Below are 18,849 nucleotides of genomic sequence, written 5' to 3' on the forward strand. Positions count from 1 at the left end.
GCTCAGTGGTCTCTGAGCAGCTGCTGAAAAGCTACGCTTAGGGGTTGTCGCAAATTATCAAGGAGAAAATTAAGTTGGCCTGTAATATAAGCTGATGCTACAGGGCTGATTATTAAATTCTGGTGCTAGTTGCACTGGTTTCTTTGCTGCCATGTGACATTTATAGTCTATGCATACTGTATATTTTGAGTCGATACCTAGCTCAGTAACTGACAGCAGCACAGAGCATGTGCAGTGAATCAGCAGAAAATAAGATGGGAGCTACTAGGGCATCTTCAGAGACAGAGACCTTCCCTGCTAAAGGGCTGTGGTTGCCTTGGGCTGGTATAGAAGTTGAAAATTTGTTTGCTATCAGAAACATTATTGCAGAATGACTCATACAGTAGTTTTTCGTATACAGTATCTGTAATCTAGATAAGAGCCAGCAGTTCCATACAAATGTTTTGAAACAAAAAAGTGCTTAAAATTATTCGCTTTACCATTAAATTGGATGATGTCATGTCATGAGTTACAACCTTTTCTCCCAAATTAATGAAATTCTAGGTAAAATGAGGATATAACTATATACAGGTTTAGAATACATTATCCAATAACCAGTTATCCAGAAAGCTACAAATTACTATAAGGCCATATAAGGCCATCTCCCATAGACTCCATTTCAATTACATAATTCAGATTTTTAAAATTGATTTCCCTTTTATCTATAATAAAGAAACATTTTACTTTATCCAAACTAGGATATAATTAATCCTAATTAGAAACAAAACAATCTGTTTCATTTGTATTCATTTTAAGCAGATTTAATATATGGAGATCCATATTACAGAAATATCCCTTATCCAGAAAACCCCAGGTCCCGAGCATTCTGGATAACAGGCCCCATACCTGTATATAAAAAATTTGCCATAAAAATTTTCACAAACATTTTTTATAAACATGTCACTGATTGCTGTATTGTAAAAATAGCCATGGAAAATAATGCCATATAAAATAGACGGACATAGAACTGCAAATTATATGAATAGGGTGCATCTTGTTGTAAGGCTGCCTAATCTTTTGTTGTTACAGCAACTCTGTAAACATGGCATATCCTTTAACCATTCAATACAGTAGTATGTAAGCAATATTACTTTCTTCCACAGCAATTATTTGGTGTATAAAAGGGCCAGAATCAGTTTGTGATAGGAATATGGAGGTTGCATTATACTAATACAGGGGTTATATAATGGTAAAAAATATAGAGATATTAGAAAGTCCATATGTAAGCAACACAGAAGTTACTGATGACAGTCATAGAAGCGTATGTAATAGTGCTGAAAATATGGATGCCTCTGATCCTTATACAGTAGAACCCCCATTTTATGTTTTTCAGGGGGCCAGAAAAATGGTGTAGAATTTAAGAAAATGTAAACTCGGGGAAATATTTTACGCATTATATATTGGTTGGATGTCAAAAATAACAGGAACAACTTAAAATCTGGGTAAGTAAAATTGAGGTTTCACTGTATATGAAATAGCAGTGATTTTGCAAGCTCAGGAAAAGTATGATTTTAATGGGAACTTTCACACCGGTGATACCACCCAAAGTAACAGCAGTGTTGTAGCCCCACCTAACGCTTCCTATAGTGCCCCATATCTGAGCTTCTATAAACTGGAATGTATAGAATTTTGTCCCCTTCAGTTTAACATGATACATTCTATGTCCTCACTGCAACCAGAAATAACACCCTAATGCTATTGAGCCGTTTCTGAACTTCATAGTGAGTTCTGACAGCATCAATGTTAAGCTAGTACCGGTATGAAAAATCCCTTTAAGTTAATGAAAAAGCATTTGTGGTATTGTCTCAGAGCCAAAGGCAGGAATGTGATGAGAAAATGACAGGCACTTACAACACTGGTCTGATGAATTTGCACATTTGTTATGACATAATTTTCTGTGAGACCATTTATCAATCCTCAGCATGAAAATGAAGGTGCATGCATAAAAGCGATTCTTCACGAATTCTTCCCAGCTGTTGAAACTGATAAGTGTGTAGGAGTGGAAAATGTATTCAGTGTATATTCAGGGTATAGCTATACTGTCTGTGATACAAACAGCACAATTATAAAGGTCTTTATGTTTAATGGTTATTTCCTATAATTTAATACCACCATGTTAACAGCAAAATATTTGCATGATAGATTTCGTATATTCAAAATATGTGTATGCTGCTGGGGATGTTAGGGTTCTTATTTCAGTAAGGGAAATGGCAGATGGGATGTTATGATGCCCACGCTTAATCTCCTCCAGGGTGGGTGGCAAAAAGTCCAAAGTTACCTTCCTACCAGGATTAATGCAAATCTCCAGTGGTAAGACATGTGCATGTCATATGCATTGCATAGTACTAAGAGATGCATATGTTTACCATGGTCAATTTACATGCCGGTGGGAATGTAACTTTGGACTGTTTGTTATCCACACTGGAGGAGATTAAGTGCAGGAGACAAAGGGTCCTGTCTGCTATAGCCCTAATAAATGGTTTGTCATGTCATAAACCAGATTTCTGGAATTGTGTTTTGGTGATTTCAGACTTCCTTAATAAATTATTGTACACATAAGCAAGTTTGTGTATAATAACAGCAGATACAAAAGCCATAGATAAAGTTGGATCATGCATGACATAGAGAGGAAAAAAAGCATTATTCCTTTTTGAAGCCAAGATGATGAGAGCATTAAATGACAGACAAAGCAATGTGTTCATCAAGTATGAGGCAAGATGAAAAATAAAAAAAAAGCATTTTATTGCTGAAACAAAGTATAAAAAGTGTTTTTTCATACCATACAAATAGAAAAATATATAACATATTAAACATAGGTTGAATACTCTGATAAACAAAGATAATATCTATTTACATAAAAAAACAAACTGATGAATAAAAATATACCCCTTTCTCCAGGAGCAGTATAATAAAGTTAAACTACAAGCATTTCATGTTAGGCACATAAATTCAGTATTTCATTGACAAAATATGCCTCTTGTGTTGTCTGTTTTGGTGCCTTCCACAGTATTGTTCATGCCGGAATGAAGACACATTCCAATACCAATCGTTGAGTGTCTCCAGGATGGCCAACCAGTTGAATCATTCCCAGGTTAGCCGTCACATGCTATTATAAGGGAGAGGTTCCCAACCTTTTTGGGTATTCGGATCACTTTTCAGTATTGTGGGCTATAAAAACCCACTGTTTTAATATCAATTCAAAGAAAAACACTAGGTTTGGTAACCAATTTTTCTCTTAAGCTAAGCAACCAGCTTCCAATTTTTTGAAAATTGTAAATTTTCTACAGAGGCTGTTTTTCTCTTTGTAAATGCCTCCAGATATGTGCAGACCATAAAATGGGAACCATTAATCTGCATAGGCTTGGACTCCCTGGGCTTCAAATGCAATTAATCATTAAGAACACCATTGCTATCCAATTTTGGTCTCATAGAATTTATCACACGTGGCATAATTCTGCTTTTCTAATTACAGCAGATATTTTTAAGAGGCAAAAGCTTTCAACAGGCTATTATTTTTATGTGGGGTGGCAGAGCCATGCTAATCTATGGCACTTCCAATATCTGAAAGAGTTTGCAAGCATCTGTCAGGTATGACATTTACTGGTACAAATTGAAGCTGTATAGTGGCCAATACAGAGCAGAATGCAGATCTTCATATATTGCAGATTTCCCAAAACATTTTCCCCTGTATAATATTGCTTATACCACACATGGGAAAGAGGATGTACCTACCGACCTGTAGTTAATTTTGGATTCCTGAAACCAGCAGTGTTTAACATCTTTAATCTGATGGGTAGATTATTCAAAAAATATGTTTGGACAAAGAAAACTGTGATGGTCTTGTTTTAACAAAGAACTGCCATGTGAAACATCATGGAGTTTAGTTTAGAGAGGTGGCTGGGTCTGAATACATTTGTAGGGTTTTCACCCTACAAAATATGTGGACATCAAACCTTGTGCATATAAACACAAGTGCACAGCTTACAGAGAACTTCATCTGAAGGGCTGCATCAACTTTTAACCCCATAGAATGTTTTTCTTAAGCAGTCTGGCCAGCTTGCAGTACAAAAAAAGAATATGTCATCTATATCTTTGCATAAACTGAGATGCGAGATTTCCTTATGGGTGTAAATATTTTATGAGTTACAGGGATTTCTTATCTAGTAGAGTATTTTTTCAAACCTGTCCTTAGGGATTACCAATAACAGAACTTTTCATGAGTTCCATACAGTGGATGAGGAAACTGTCAAAACAATTACACATTCATTTACTCATTTCCCTGCACTGATGTGATGATATCGGTAAAGAATTTATTTCTAGTGAAGCTTAGGAACATGATTTGAAAACCAGTTGATCTGCATATTATTTCAGGCTGACAACTAATGCGCCAGCCTGTAAAATATAAGTTGGCGTATTATATGTATATAATGGTGTTATTCATACAGGCACCTTTAAGGGTAAGCAGACTTGCTGACTCATTAGCCCAGTCAAGAATCTCTACACTCCCTGTCATGATTCTTTTCCATGGACCTATGGGCAGACTAAATAAAATGAGCAGTACCATTAAGCCTGAGACTGTTTCAAGACTGAAATGACCTATCATTTTTGTTTCTACAGAAGGAAATGTCAGGTCATCTTTTCACTTACCAATAAATAATTTGGGCAGATTTTAAGAAATTTACTGTATACAGATGTTCTTTTCTTCTTTTAGAATAAACAAGAACTGCACATCTTTGTACTCTCAGAGCATTACATAAAAATGTATTAAATACACACTGTTCTCATTGCTCATTACTTTTAGAATATCAGCCAAACCTCATCTGGCCAAGGATTAAAAATCTCAAAAGTTAAAAATACTGGTATTTAAGGAATTCATACAAGACCTATATGGAAGTTCATGTGATGCAGTTGCGAGGAGCTAAATGACAGCTGCAAATTTCAGTTTTACACTGGGTAATCCTAGTGACCCTGGTAGGAAAAGGTTAAGTGCTGACGTGACTGGACTTTAATTATTTCAGAGTGAAAAAGCATGATTAACTAATAACTATAGCCAACATTTCTATGGAAGACGAAATACAATAAGAACACATGTGCCCCTTGGGTACTATTACAAGGCAGGAAACTTTGTCTCCCATGTATGAACCTCATTTTTGCTCATGTAATATCCTTAACCTTGTATTATGTTGCTACCAAGAACCACATAGACAATATCTGTATGTTTGCACGCATGTGTTTGTAGCTGAGATATTGTTGCAGCCAGAGATAGTAGTGTAGTTAATAAAACTTAGCATCATGCACTGCCTCAGCAAAGTGATTAAAAAGAGCAGCTTACACTACAGTGCTGTATTTAGACAAAACACACTGAAAAATTCCTAGGTGGAAATTACATTTTATATTTATATATGCCTTATTTCCTTATCTAGTATGCAGGTTGGGTTACTGTATTTCATTAAGAATGGTTGAATATTCTCAATCACAGTATTTGGTCTATAGTTGACCCTCTAGGGCAGCTCATGTGTGCTATCTTTAATTAAAAAGGTCCCTTGCACAGGAGCAAACTCACATCCTGTAAGCAGGTCAAGGGCTGAAATGAACACAAAGCACAGAGGGTCCTGCTACACTGAATGGGAGGAGCAAAATTCCACTGAACATCTCAGGAATTATTTATAATGGGGGAAAGGTAAAAGGGGGGATGTAGCAGCCCAGAAAAGCTAACCAGATGTTCATTCATTCCCACCAACCTTTTTCCTAAGTTAGCTCATTTAAGCAACGGCATGTAGCATGCAGGTGTTAGTGGCAGATGCAAAAAAAATGCACATTGGCACAATGTTTGAATCTATATCTAATGTTCAATCCCAAGACTACAAAAAATGGGGTAATGGGGGCATGTTTGTTTCCCAGTCTCTAATTATTATCAGTTATGATCAATCTAGGACTAAATGTCTATGACATATAAAGCACCAGGGTTGAAGGGAAATCTGCTATCAGAAGTGTTCTGTTGGTTTCTATTTATTTAACCATGCATTGGATTGAACAGCAAACGGCCTAAAAAGAAATAGATATAGAGCCACGTGTCTTTAACATCTGATAAGATACAATCAGCCAGATATCCAGAATGTTGGATACTGTGCAAATTGCAAACAAAGTGTCAGTTAAATAAACAAGCATTTTGGCTAAGAAGCATCCATACCAGCATGTAAAATGATAGAACCAGCATTCTCCATTTAGAAAATAGGTCATAAATCTGCTCCTTTTACAGTTTTTACCTTGAATAAGCAAATAATAAGTTTACTGCTCTCTAATTATTGCCATGCTGGCTATGTGTAAGAATTGATTTCAGATGTTTGACTTCTTTTTTCTAACTAAACTATATCAGTAAACTGCTCTTAGTTTTTAAGTTTTTTTGATAAGAAAGAGACCTCTTGCTATTTGTCTCTTATGCTGGACATACATAAGCAATATGGTCAGGCAAATCTGCCAAAACACATTTATGTTGGGGCCCCTCTGGCAGAGTGTTGTGAAACCCCATTAGACTGCAATTAGTCAAGCTGGAAAGAAAATCTGTTGCCATCCACTTGTGTGGCCAAAATACTCATGGTTGAAAAAGAGACACAAGGGATTGAAGTCTCTTTCTGTGTACTGTGTGCTGCCATCAGAAACTCATTAATCCAGCATTGATACTGAATTATGTGTGAGCAATGCATATACTTTCATCATGATCAGTATTATTATCTACTTTACTCACTGCTGTGTATTCTCAGAGGCAGGAAAAGATATGTATTTTATCTGTGCCACATAGATGGCAACAACACACAAGGAGATTTTGGGTGTTTTGCCTGCTGCATTTTTAGTAGCATATCATGCATTGCCATAACACCCAAAATCGATCCTCCATTGTCCTCTATGATAATCGCCACAGAGAACTAGTTTAGGTTCTTGTTATAGAAATGTTCACCTTAAAATTTGCGAAAACAAATTAAAGAATTTCTGTAGTTCATATTTTTTTGTAAGATGCCATGTGGCTATACATTTCTATAGGAGTACCTAAAGGAAAGCACCAATACTAACACAAGAAGGTGTGCATGAACTGCTTGTTCGCTGTGAGACCATTTCACAAGTGATAATAATCTGTATGCAGGATAACTATAAATAGTTGGCTTACATATTTTCATTCATATTCAGCTGCTGTGTGAATTCTAGCTGGAATTAAGGGGAAGGGCTTAGAAGCATGGGATCTGGTGAATTAAAAGGGTAAAATAAAGAAAAATGAAGTGCTAAAGAAACTGTCATACAGAGCTTTGGTGTTGAGTTTAACATTCGCATTACTTAAGCAAGTCTCTTCCTGTCTTTTAACAGTGGCCTCAGATAACTAAACAGTATACTTTCTGTGTTTTCAACAGAACAATGGCCTGCTAGGTTTTGACTTAGCAAGAAAAGTAAATGTTGTGATGCAGGTTAAGAAAATACGCATGAACCCTACAGGCAGCTGGGAATCAGTTGTCGCTGCTGTGAGAGAAAGAGTCCAGATGCTGAGTGGATTTCTCTGAACCACAGACTTAAACATGATGCAGCTGTGAATTCTTAGTTTCCCCCTAGCACAGCCCACTGCACACCACTCACTGTTTGGTTTAGCTACAGCTAGCCCTTGCAGGGTGCCTTAAGTTGTATTGCAAGTTTTGGGGGAAGCAAATAACCATGAATGCATTTGTATATAAGAAAGGAAAAGACTCTTAACCTGAACAGTCACACATTTGACAATTTTAAGAAAACCCTTTTTTAGAATACTCTGAAGTCTTCCATTGGTTAATAAGGCTTGGGGACAAAGAAAACCAGTATTGTACTGTATAATTTCTGGACAATATGAATTCTGTTATCATGACCTGGCAAAACGAATAGCCAGAAAATGTCTGTGCCAATGGATGTTGGTCACTTTTTGGCACATGTCTCCTCTCTCTCTCTCTCTCTCTCTCTCTCTCTCTCTCTCGGTTGTAGTTGTAGGATCTACTGCTTTGCTTCAAACAGTAGCCCATGACATTTAAAACTCTAATTTAATACTAAATGACTGTTGAGCATGACATGCCTTGTCTTCCCAACATCACAGTTCATTAAGCAACATAGGTTACATTAAATAAATGATATATATATATGTATGCATATATATATTTATATATATATATATATAGAGCAAGAGACTTGACCAGATTGGTCTTTCATAATTGTAGTAAAGGCTATAGTGTGGAAAGCTTCATTGAACCCTTAATAAAGAAGAATATGCTGGTCAGTGGTACAGATGGCAGCCTTCACTACTGTACATTAAAAGAAATGAAGCAGAGATGCTGCTCTGCATTTGAGACACCTCGGGGACACTGATTGTGTCAAGTACCAGCTCTGCTTTGAAGCAGAGAAGCTCCCTCAGTCTCTAGGCAGCATAAGGATTGTGAGAAAGGTGTGTGGGTGCCCATGAAGTACTTGTCTTAACACATTTCATGCCGGGAGTGATAGCTGCACTTCTGCTCTCGCCTGCTTACTTGTTCAGGGCTTTCTCCAGGTACTCCTGAATCCATTTAGTCTTGGGGTCCAGGCATATCTGTTTACCATTGTGTTTCAGGCGGGCCCTGCCAAGGACAGCAAAACATATAATAAAAAAAGGAAAAATGCTAAGAAATTTCTACATTGAAGTAATATTTAAACAAAATGCCTGGAGAAATATAAATATAACAAAATGTGTTTTCTCCCAGCGCATTGCAATATAGTTGCAGGTTCCATGGCATTGTAAGAGTTAAAGGGCACCAATCATAACTAAAATCACTTACTAAGTAAATACACTATGTGAAAGTTCAAGAAATCCAGTTTTTAAAACAGTTACAAATTGTTTGTATAATGTAAATCATCAGCTCACTATACTGTCTGCAAAATCTCCCCTATCTCCACCTGAGGCAGGCATCTTGGATTTCACTGCCTCCTCCTACCTATATCTTCACAGCCAACTGCAGCTCTGAAATCTCGCACATGATCAGTTGAAATTCCTTGGTTGCATAGCATCCCTTCTAAGCTTTTTTCTTATCAGCCAAACTTCTGTGTTAGCTGCTGTTCAGTAGTGCTGCCACCTGTCTGGGAGTTAGTGTGTGCCCTTTATTTTCATGATGACCAGCAGGGGACAAGATAGGGATATCTTGTGATCCTTCTAGTGGAGCAGTTTACTAAAGCTAGGCATTCTGGGTAGAATACCCAGGTCAGTGCTACAATCTGAGCATGCTTGTGAACTCATTTGCATGCTATAGTCACAGTATGGACTCCCTTAGTGAAAGAACCCATTTGACAAAATAAGGTATTTTTTAAAAACTGCTTTTTTAAAAAACAAAAACAAAAAAAAAACTGTATATGTAGTTTGATTAAACGTGTTTAGTTTGTACTGGTCAGATTGTTAACATGTGTTTATTTTGATTGTGATAGTTGCCCTTTAAGGTTGTAGAATCTGATGTGATTTCCAAGCTAAAAGTTGAGCCCACAAGCCTGGCTGCTCCAGCGATAAAAATTATGGATTCAAAGAGTGGACTAGTTCAGCACAGATGCAGCTTTCATGACCCAAAAGTAGGAAACTCAACTGAGAACCAGGCAAAGACATTCTAAGTCCTTGGTGGAAGCTAACATGCATATTGTAAAAGTCTAGTATGGTCAGTTAAACATATATAGTAATACCTGTTAGTGGAAGATAAGAAGAAAGAACCTTTGTTCTATATAATTTTGAGGCATTCTTAAGGGCAGTGGAGAGTGAGAAAGAGACAGGTGATCTAATAAGTGAAGGTAGTAGAAAAGAGATCCTGAAAAGCAGACAAAGAGAAAAGCGATAGTGTACATGATTAGTTGAGTCGAGTATGAAAAGCAAAATAAATCACAGATGATTGATTTTACATCTCTCACTTCCTGCTTTTTTATAGCTTCCAGACTAACAAGAGCAGTACCAGTCAACCCAATATATATTATGTTCTGCATTTTTGCATTTTACACTTTAAGAGTAATGTGAAATATTAAGGGAAATATTCCCTTAAATAGATATAAAGATAGGTACATGATCATGCCTTTATGTATATCACTTTTCATTTATGACTGTAAGGCGCCGTATTGCACAGAAGAACAAATGCATCCCTAATTTTCCACACACACAGGTTTATAAAGGCATATTCTATAAATAGATGTACAGGTATTTCTTTGTAAAGAATGATTATAAGAGGTGAACTTACACAATTTGCAGGGAGCAGTTGCTAGTGGAGAGTATCTTAAGGTGTTTGATGTTGCTTTTGGGCACATTGCTTTCAAAGTATCTGCAGGGACATCGGTAAACCAAGCTGACTGGTTTTCCTATAGGATTAAAAGACAAATAGCAGTATTTAAAATATATGTTGTAGCCAGAGAGATCACAGAGTAAAATAATATAGCCACAAATTGTCCTATTGTGCTCATCTTTATATATGTGTATGGATATGTGCCTGTGTGTATGAGTGTTGTGTGAGAATATGTGTGTGAGTGATACAATTTTCTTGACTGCATTATTTCTGGGAACTAATCTGTCCCAGTACAGATCCCATAACCACATCATCTTTGCTTTTATTTTTAACTTTTAGTTATAATGCAGATACTTCGAGCTTACCAAAAGCAAAACCATAAAAATGCATCCGTCATCAAAATACATGTTTATCTTGTTTTCTATAAAGGACTACATACGTAGTAGACTTTTTAGGTTAAAGTCCCCTTTTCAGGTTGAATGTTTGGTCAAGTCCCCCCATTATCACTAAATAAACGTAAGGTTTATGATTATGCTTTAAGAAATCTATAGGGCAGTCCATGAATGTTCATCCCACATGTAGTCTTTAGATACATAGCAGCACAACAATGAAAATAATTGACCACACCCTATGTGCAGAAAAAAATGTCCACATCTTGGTTAAAGTAATACTCTGTAGGGTTCAGCAGTCCAAGGGACTGACATTTATCTTGGGCATATCATGTCTTGCTATGTCTTGCCATAGTTTATTACAGTATCCCGACAAGCAAGTAAGGAATGCAAAGGGAAATTGTTTGCCCCCAGCCTGTTGAAAACAATGTGTCTAAAGATCTTTCAAGCTAAACAAATCATTCTCCACTATTGTTACAACATGGATCATTTAACAACAGCGCAAGTTACCATAACAGTTGTTCCAGCTTCTGGCATATTCTATGCAGAATTCAGCGGTGTCAGTTTTAGTTAAAATTAATTGTATCATACTGTTCAGCCAGAACTCAATTTTAGAGGAACTTTTAGCGCAAACTTAGAGCAAGTTTTTCATCAGATGTCCACTGAACCAATGATTGATGATACTGTGACTTGTTTAGTACAACTGTAGGCAGTCACACACTTGTAATATAAAAAATATATTTCCTTTGGGAATAATGTAATAATAGGTCCCCATAGGCTTGCCTACGTTTTTTGGTCAAAGGATAATCCTTCGATCGTTGGATTAAAATCCTTCGAATCGCTCGATTCTAAGGATTTAATCGTTCGATCGAAGTATTTGCGCTAAAATCCTTTGACTTCAATATTCGAAGTCGAAGGATTTTAATTCCCAGTCGAATATCGAGGGTTAATTAACCCTCGATATTCGACCCTTGGTAAATCAGCCCCCTAGAGTTTTATTCAGTAAAACACATAACTGAAAGAGATCAAACTACTAATGCCCAACCTTTCTACTCAGGATAGACTCATGTCATTTCATACAATATTTCCTAAAAACAAACACAAATCAACCCTTAGTTTTTATCCTTCTAATTCTGGTGGAGGTCTGACTGCAGTCAGTATTCAAAAATTCACAATATCCAGGGAATAGAAAAGAACCCCCACTAGACCAGACTAAACTCAGGCAGTCACAAAGTATTATTGACACACTTATAGTCGGTTAAATAATAAGCACAATATCCTATAAAACCACAATTCCACGGTCTCCTGGGAATTTAGTATTGCAGAGAAAGAGATACAATATTTCCTAGTCTGGACACAAAATCTTCAACAAAGAATGATTTTCTTCTCTTGTGGGGCTGTCACTATAATGTAAATTGCAATCTTTTAAGACATTGAATTTGTCTTTATTAAAATGTAAACACAAAAAGTAAAGTGACGTAAAATTACTGAAAGTGCTTCTCTAAGCAATTTTACAATTTACATTAATTGATGTTTTTAGTAGCTTCTGAGATATCTGTAGTTAGATACTGTTAATAGTAGGGTTTAGGCACAACTGAGAGTCAGCAACACAAGTTTGGGTCACTGATACTCTGTTGAGCTGAAAGTCTGCATAATGATGCATGATAGCCTGGCAGATGCCTGGACAAGCACTAAACAAATGGAAATGGACAGATAGAGAATATTTTTTTAACCTGCTGTCAAATATCAGTATCCTAGGGGTTCAAAGAAAGTTGATGCTTAAATCATAACTAAATGAAATGGGTAAATCCAACTCATGTAACTTAGGTACTTAAAGAAACAGTAACACCAAAAAATGAAAGCATTTTAAAGGAATGACAAAATAATGTACCTTTTTTTTAGCTTTGGATGGCTGACCCATGGCTACATAGCTCCTTATTTATATAAACTATAGGAGTCTTTCTGAAGCAAAAACACCAGTTTTACAAGTGTAGGGAAAATGATATTATATTTTCATTACTTTAAACACTTTCATTTTTTGGTGTTACTGTTCCTTTAAGTGCTGATAGGGACACTATAGTCTGAGCATTCCAAAAAAAAACTAGGGGAATTCTCTATGTAGGGGAATTCTCTATGTAGAGAAATACCATCAAGATTAGTGTAGAGCCACTCAACTGTGTTTTTGAGGGTAGTGTAAGTAATTAGATGAGATAATGAATCAGATAAGTCAGCGCTTAGCTACACTGTTAGTCTACTTTAAATAATGGTTTTTACCCCAGGCAACAAATACATCTATAGGAAGCTAAGTTGCTTGGTGGAAATTGAATTGTGACTGCTACAAAATTGTTTCTCCACAAAAACTATATCAAAATAAGCAACACCAATAAAAAAGCAGTTTGATCTCCATGTTAAAAGGTTAGCGGATGACTACACATGCTTATTTATGCAATATTCATGAATAATTGCTTTAGCAGAACTTAAGTTAAGGATGTGAAGTGTGCAGGAGGCGATTTGACAACCCTGCCCCAGCACAAAAAAATGCTGTCTCTTTAAATACAATTCAAACGTTAGAAAGTTGAGAAACAACATATATTGAGCTGATTTCAGAAACCCATGCCTGCCAATCTAAATACTCTTCATGTTCCTTTTTTATTTTCATTTTCCATATGAAATAGATATAGAGACTACTGGATTGTCTCTATAGGGGTATATTGTTTGTTGCAAATATTCTGAAATATGCATTGGCCTGATTTTTCAATTGGCCGAGTATGTCAATCAAAAGCTTCCCTAGGGTAAAATCATTCTAGACTTAATAATTATTTGCACTTGGTTGTACTGCTGGTGGGGGGTCCAGGTCTGAAACAAGATTTGGGTTACTTACAACACATTTTTTTCACGGAAAAGGTTTTCACATCAGAGATCTGGCTCAGAATTAAGATTTCTCTATGTGTGTCCACAGCTTCAGTTTCTCAAACATTTCCAGAACGCATTTAGACTTCAGAACTTTTTATATTAGTATGAACAATGCTTGGCTGAAAAAGAAAAGTCTTCCAAAAATAAAGTGTTTCCAAATGGAAATTTGGAACTGTAATTGAGCCCACTCATGTAATCATGAGTAAATAGAGAAAGGTAGTTTGCAGATGTTGTGTTATTTGTCTAGATGAATTTTGAAAAATACAGGCTACCAAAATATGACAAATGCATCCATTTATATGACAATAATGTTCTTGTTGTTAACTTTTTTAACCCATTGTTAACTTTTTTAACCGAAATTTGAATGCAGTTTCATGCATTCAATTCATCTCACACTTTCATTTCCTCTCTCTTTTTTAGCCTCTATACAAAATGTGTCAATTCACATAAATATCCACTTATTTTGACTGGGTCACCAGATGATAGATCCTGGGTTTCTATGGTGGGTTAATGATAAGATCCTATGGAGGAGCCTTGTACTGTAGATTCTGAAATAACTGCTTTAAGAGCCCTCAGGATTTTACATCCCCAACCAAAATCTAAATGAACCTTGATCAAATGTTTAATATGCAGATGATCATTTTTGTTTTGAACATAGGAAAATTGGTTTTCCAAAATCAGTAGTTCATGTCTGATTTTGTATGGGCAGCTTAAGTATTAAAAGCTCCAAATTACTAAGACCATACACGTTGCTCTTTGTTTATTTAGCACAAAAACTCCAAATATTTCTGTTTACCTAATTTGTGACAATTCTAATACAATGCAACAGAAGAAAAAAACCCAAGCATGCACAGATAAATATTTCTCTTGCTACCCTAAATATGCTTCCCCTAAACATATATCACTTCTGTTTATTCTTTGGTTATAATGTCAAAGTGGAATGCCTTGAAATGATCTCTAATGTGGCATTAGTTAGTGCAGAATACATGAGCCCTGCCTGCCTAACAGCCCTCATTAAACCTGATTATAGTTGCTTTGTAAATTGAGCTGCTAATGAGTTGGAGGGAAAGTTAACTTCAATAAAGAGAGTTAGCCAATAATTTGCCAAATACTAGACATGTCAACATGTGTCATTTATAAAAAGCACAGTAAATATTACAGGCCTGTCCATCTCTCTTATGTTCACTGTCAAAGTACTAAATAATCATGCTACAAGATACATGAAACCTAATAACAAGAAAATTAAGCATTATTATGAGTTCTGCAATAAATATTTCTCAAGGCATACAGTTATTTATAAATGAAGCCAATTAATTATAATGTGCCTTATTAATAGGCATAAATAGGAAAGGAGCTAATAATTCAGATCTATTTGCCTAATTTATATGTTATATACAAAGTCATGCATCAGTATGGTTAGTAATGTCCAAAGGGTACAATGGCAGCAGTCAGTGGACATCTTGCAAAGGGAGTATGGTGGGGTGTGGGTCCCTATGGATTGCTTTTAACCAACCCACAGTGTGGTGACCCCACTGGCTTATTTTACTGAGTAGTCCTGTTGTATTTCAATCGCTAAAATGTTGAAAGGAAAGTCTTCCTCCATCCTAATGAAAGGAAATGCAGACTTTCCCATTAGTTTTAATTACCCAACATAAATCTAAGTTTATCCTTTGACACTGAAGAGTCACTCATTTTTTGCATGGCATTTGATAGATGAGCAAAAATCCAGCATGTGATTACCACAAGTAGGAAGATTGCTTTTGCTTTAGGTTTAAACATGTGATTGGCAATATCCAGTTCATGAGACAAGCTGTGCTAAAAAGCTGCCCTGTAAGGGGGAGGACAGATTTCCTTTTTATTTTTTGCTCTTTGCCCTTATAACTGTACCTCAAGCCTTCCTTACCATTACTGCTCTTACAGGAATGCTTGGTCTTCTTATCTCCTATAGATCTTCTCTGATCTCAAGGCCAGCAAACAAATATCACAGACTAGTTCAGAAGTTTATTTATACATGTGCTTTTCCCAGATATTGCAACCCATGTGTGTACTTAGATCAGTTATCTACTTTTTAACTATTGTCAGACTAAGGTCTTCAAAAGTCACCAATAGTCCTGGTTGCTGCCAAGAAACCCCAGCTTGAGCCAAGCCCAAGGACATTTAATTTAAAATACTGATATACACTGACTAGCACACCTGTGTTCAAGTAGTATTATTGAATATTCTCACAATGAGTGGCCTTTGTGGAGTGCAGTTCTGCATCATTGCCCTAAGGGGTATGTAACTGATTATTAACTTGTTCCCAAAACACCCATTTATTCTTACTTCATAAATTTTTTTAAGAGTTAAAATATAAATGCAGTTTTATATTGCTAATCTAACAAAAACTGGACAGAAGACATTGATTAGCATGGTGTTCATGATAGATTGGAACTTTTACAGGTATCTCCAGTGCTTGCACTACAAAGAGACATCCATGCTTTATATTATGCCTTTTATCTTCTCAGGTCCTTATTTATCTCTACTCTCTCCCTTTAACACTTTCCCTCCTCTATTTGCTCTTAGCATAGATGAATGGCTTGTAAAGTAAATGAGCAAATTAACTCAATAATAGCACCAGCAGGCAATTTGTTTAGCTCTAAGAAGTGTTGAACACTTGTAGACAAATAATGAGATCTACATTTCAAGTATTTACAGAGGAGTGATAAAAATACATTGGCACATTTAATATATTGAATCTAGATAAACCATGAGCCTAAATATAAAAACAAACTATAAACATTTTACCTTTGGGGGAAAAATATAACAATGGAGAGGCAAACCCAGTGGCTACTGGGGCAAACAGAGGGCCTAAAGGGTGTACTATATACTGCCCACTTTTAATATCTATCTTTGAAATAGATCATCCTTTCCAAGGTTAAAAGCACAGGGGTCCTAAAATGATTTTTCTGTGGTGCCACAGTAACTTCTAGTTATGCTACTGCTTACTTTGGCTTTATACATGTAGTAAATCACCACCTTCCAAGGACTTTTAATAATATTTGTTCTGTAACAACACCATTTTCCTCTCCAGTCCCATTATTTTTGTATTTGTGTTTATATACAGTAATTTCACACTAAATCTCTTTCTCATATTCATTCTTTATTCCATTTTGATAATCAGAACCAAAGACTTTCCGTGTTTCTAAACTGTAACATTCATACTACTAGTCTTAAAAGGGCTATATACCATCCATACTTCTTAAAGCTGATACTAGCAGGTCAGTATGTTGCTTCCAGGCTTCCTTCTCTTCCAATCAGTAGTCTGCTATTTATCAGTGCCACCAATGGCTAATGCTGGTTGATTTTCCTGAGCATTTATTTAAACAAATCAGCTCTCAGTTCTCTCAGAATCAAAAGTACGCAATAAAATATTCATACAAAACGTTTATCCAAAAATATCTTATAATGCCCCTTTAACTAGAACCAGCTGTATAAGTAGACCTGACATCCTGGGAGACTAACAACTCAGGATGGGCAACTGGACACTCACTTCAAGACCAGAAAGTATTTAAAGTATAGCAGTGCTTCTGGATGAGGGACATATTATACTGTACATGTAGAATTCACAACATCTTTTTTTTCCCCCAACTTTAGATAGCCAGTGTGACGTTATACATTTGTTCATGAACAGGAAATCATAAAAGTGCTATCCCAGAAGACTAATTAAATAACCCTTTCTTTTTATTATTATTTTAAACGAGAGCTAGGTTTCTGCAGAATCTGCAGGATGCTGAATATGCAGAATTTTTCTGCAACATGAAGTAAAAGCTAAGAACTGGGGACATGGTGAAAAGGTTTAAACAACAAGCTCAGCTCTACCATCATCTTTAGATAAACAGGGGAAACTAAATTATAGACAGATTGTAAACCAGAGCTGTATATAACTTTCACAGTGTATATAAATGGGGAAATGTTTGCATTTAGGGCAAGTATATCCTTGTATGTAGTGGATATTTTCTGACTCATTAGTGCGAATTCTTTCATAGGTTAAAAAGCTATAATATTATATCAGTTAGCCACAGTGAAAGTACATTTTCCAGAGGAAAAGGAGATAACATGCAGTGTACACCCAGCTATATATATCATTATATACCATATTATAACATCAGTAGACATTTATAATGCATTTATAATCTAGGAGCAAGGTGCAAAGCTCAGTTATAATCTTGCTTTATCAATGCTTGATTTCATTATCAAATGAAAATAATTGTTATGCAAAACTGAATCTGCATACATATACCATATAAAAACTGTGATATATAGGCATATGAGAGTGTGTACTGCCTGCCATACTACACCCCTTTGCTTTATTAAGACAACAAATGCAAAAGCACCTCTAGAGAGTCTAAATTGAAAACACTAGTCCATTGTTTCCTAGTAAGAATGTCTCTGTTGGGAAAAGCAGTATGGCAGCTTTAATGCTAAATGCAAATAGCAGAGAAAATTGGTGTTCTCTGCACATCACTGATTATGTCCTCACACAAGTGATACTTTTACTTGTTAGTACAGGTACAATGTTGCTTTTATATAATCTGAAGTGTAGCGTTGAATTTCATTTGGTCACCTGTACTGAAAACAGCCATCAAATAATTACTCAGAAACATGATCTGTGCTGCTTACTGCCTGCACTGGCTAGTAATATTAATGTGCTAAAAAAAACTCCTTCTTTTAAACCTATAAATGAAAATATAACTGCCCATAACATGTATAATTAGCAAGTGACCAGAAAATGAGCAGGAAAGAAAATGTATACTTACACAGATTTAATTATGAGAAACACTAAAGGGCAAATAGCAATGAACTGCAAAATGTAAAATATAAATCATTTTCAGCACTGAGAGGAAAGGGGATATTTTTGAAAATGACCGTATACTATTTATCTAGATTTCTGTCTGATACAAAATATATGTTGAAGGTAATTAAATTAGTGCCTGGCTGGTTGTCTGTCAGCTGCAGTCCTGTTGTCTGAGATAGAATAAATTTTCGTTATGGGAGACAGATAAAGAACAGGGTTGGTTAGTACTCAATCCAGGCCTTCAATTAGTAAGATTAACCTACGGAATTACCAAAAACCAGAAAGCTCTGCAAACCAAGAGCCCTGTAAACATCTACTTGATATATAAACAAACACATGTTAAGCAGTGGATAATATATCAGCAGTGAGACTTTGGCCAAACCCTTGCTTG

At 35.9% G+C, this 18,849-nt stretch overlaps 1 protein-coding gene across 3 annotated transcripts in view; it reads right to left on the minus strand.

The window, feature by feature from the left end:
• The window catches only part of cxcl12.L (C-X-C motif chemokine ligand 12 L homeolog), a 46,634-nt gene that overhangs the window by 24,375 nt on the left and 3,410 nt on the right, over window positions 1-18,849 (minus strand). For 2 of the 3 annotated variants that reach the window (NM_001090163.1, XM_041568438.1), the window contains 2 exon segments: window positions 8,568-8,654; window positions 10,281-10,398. In NM_001090163.1, the coding sequence (NP_001083632.1) occupies window positions 8,568-8,654; window positions 10,281-10,398 (205 nt within the window). 3 annotated transcript variants of the gene reach the window in all.

The sequence above is a fragment of the Xenopus laevis genome, chromosome 7L (genome assembly GCF_017654675.1).
Source record: "Xenopus laevis strain J_2021 chromosome 7L, Xenopus_laevis_v10.1, whole genome shotgun sequence".
Classification (NCBI taxonomy): Eukaryota; Metazoa; Chordata; class Amphibia; order Anura; family Pipidae; genus Xenopus; species Xenopus laevis.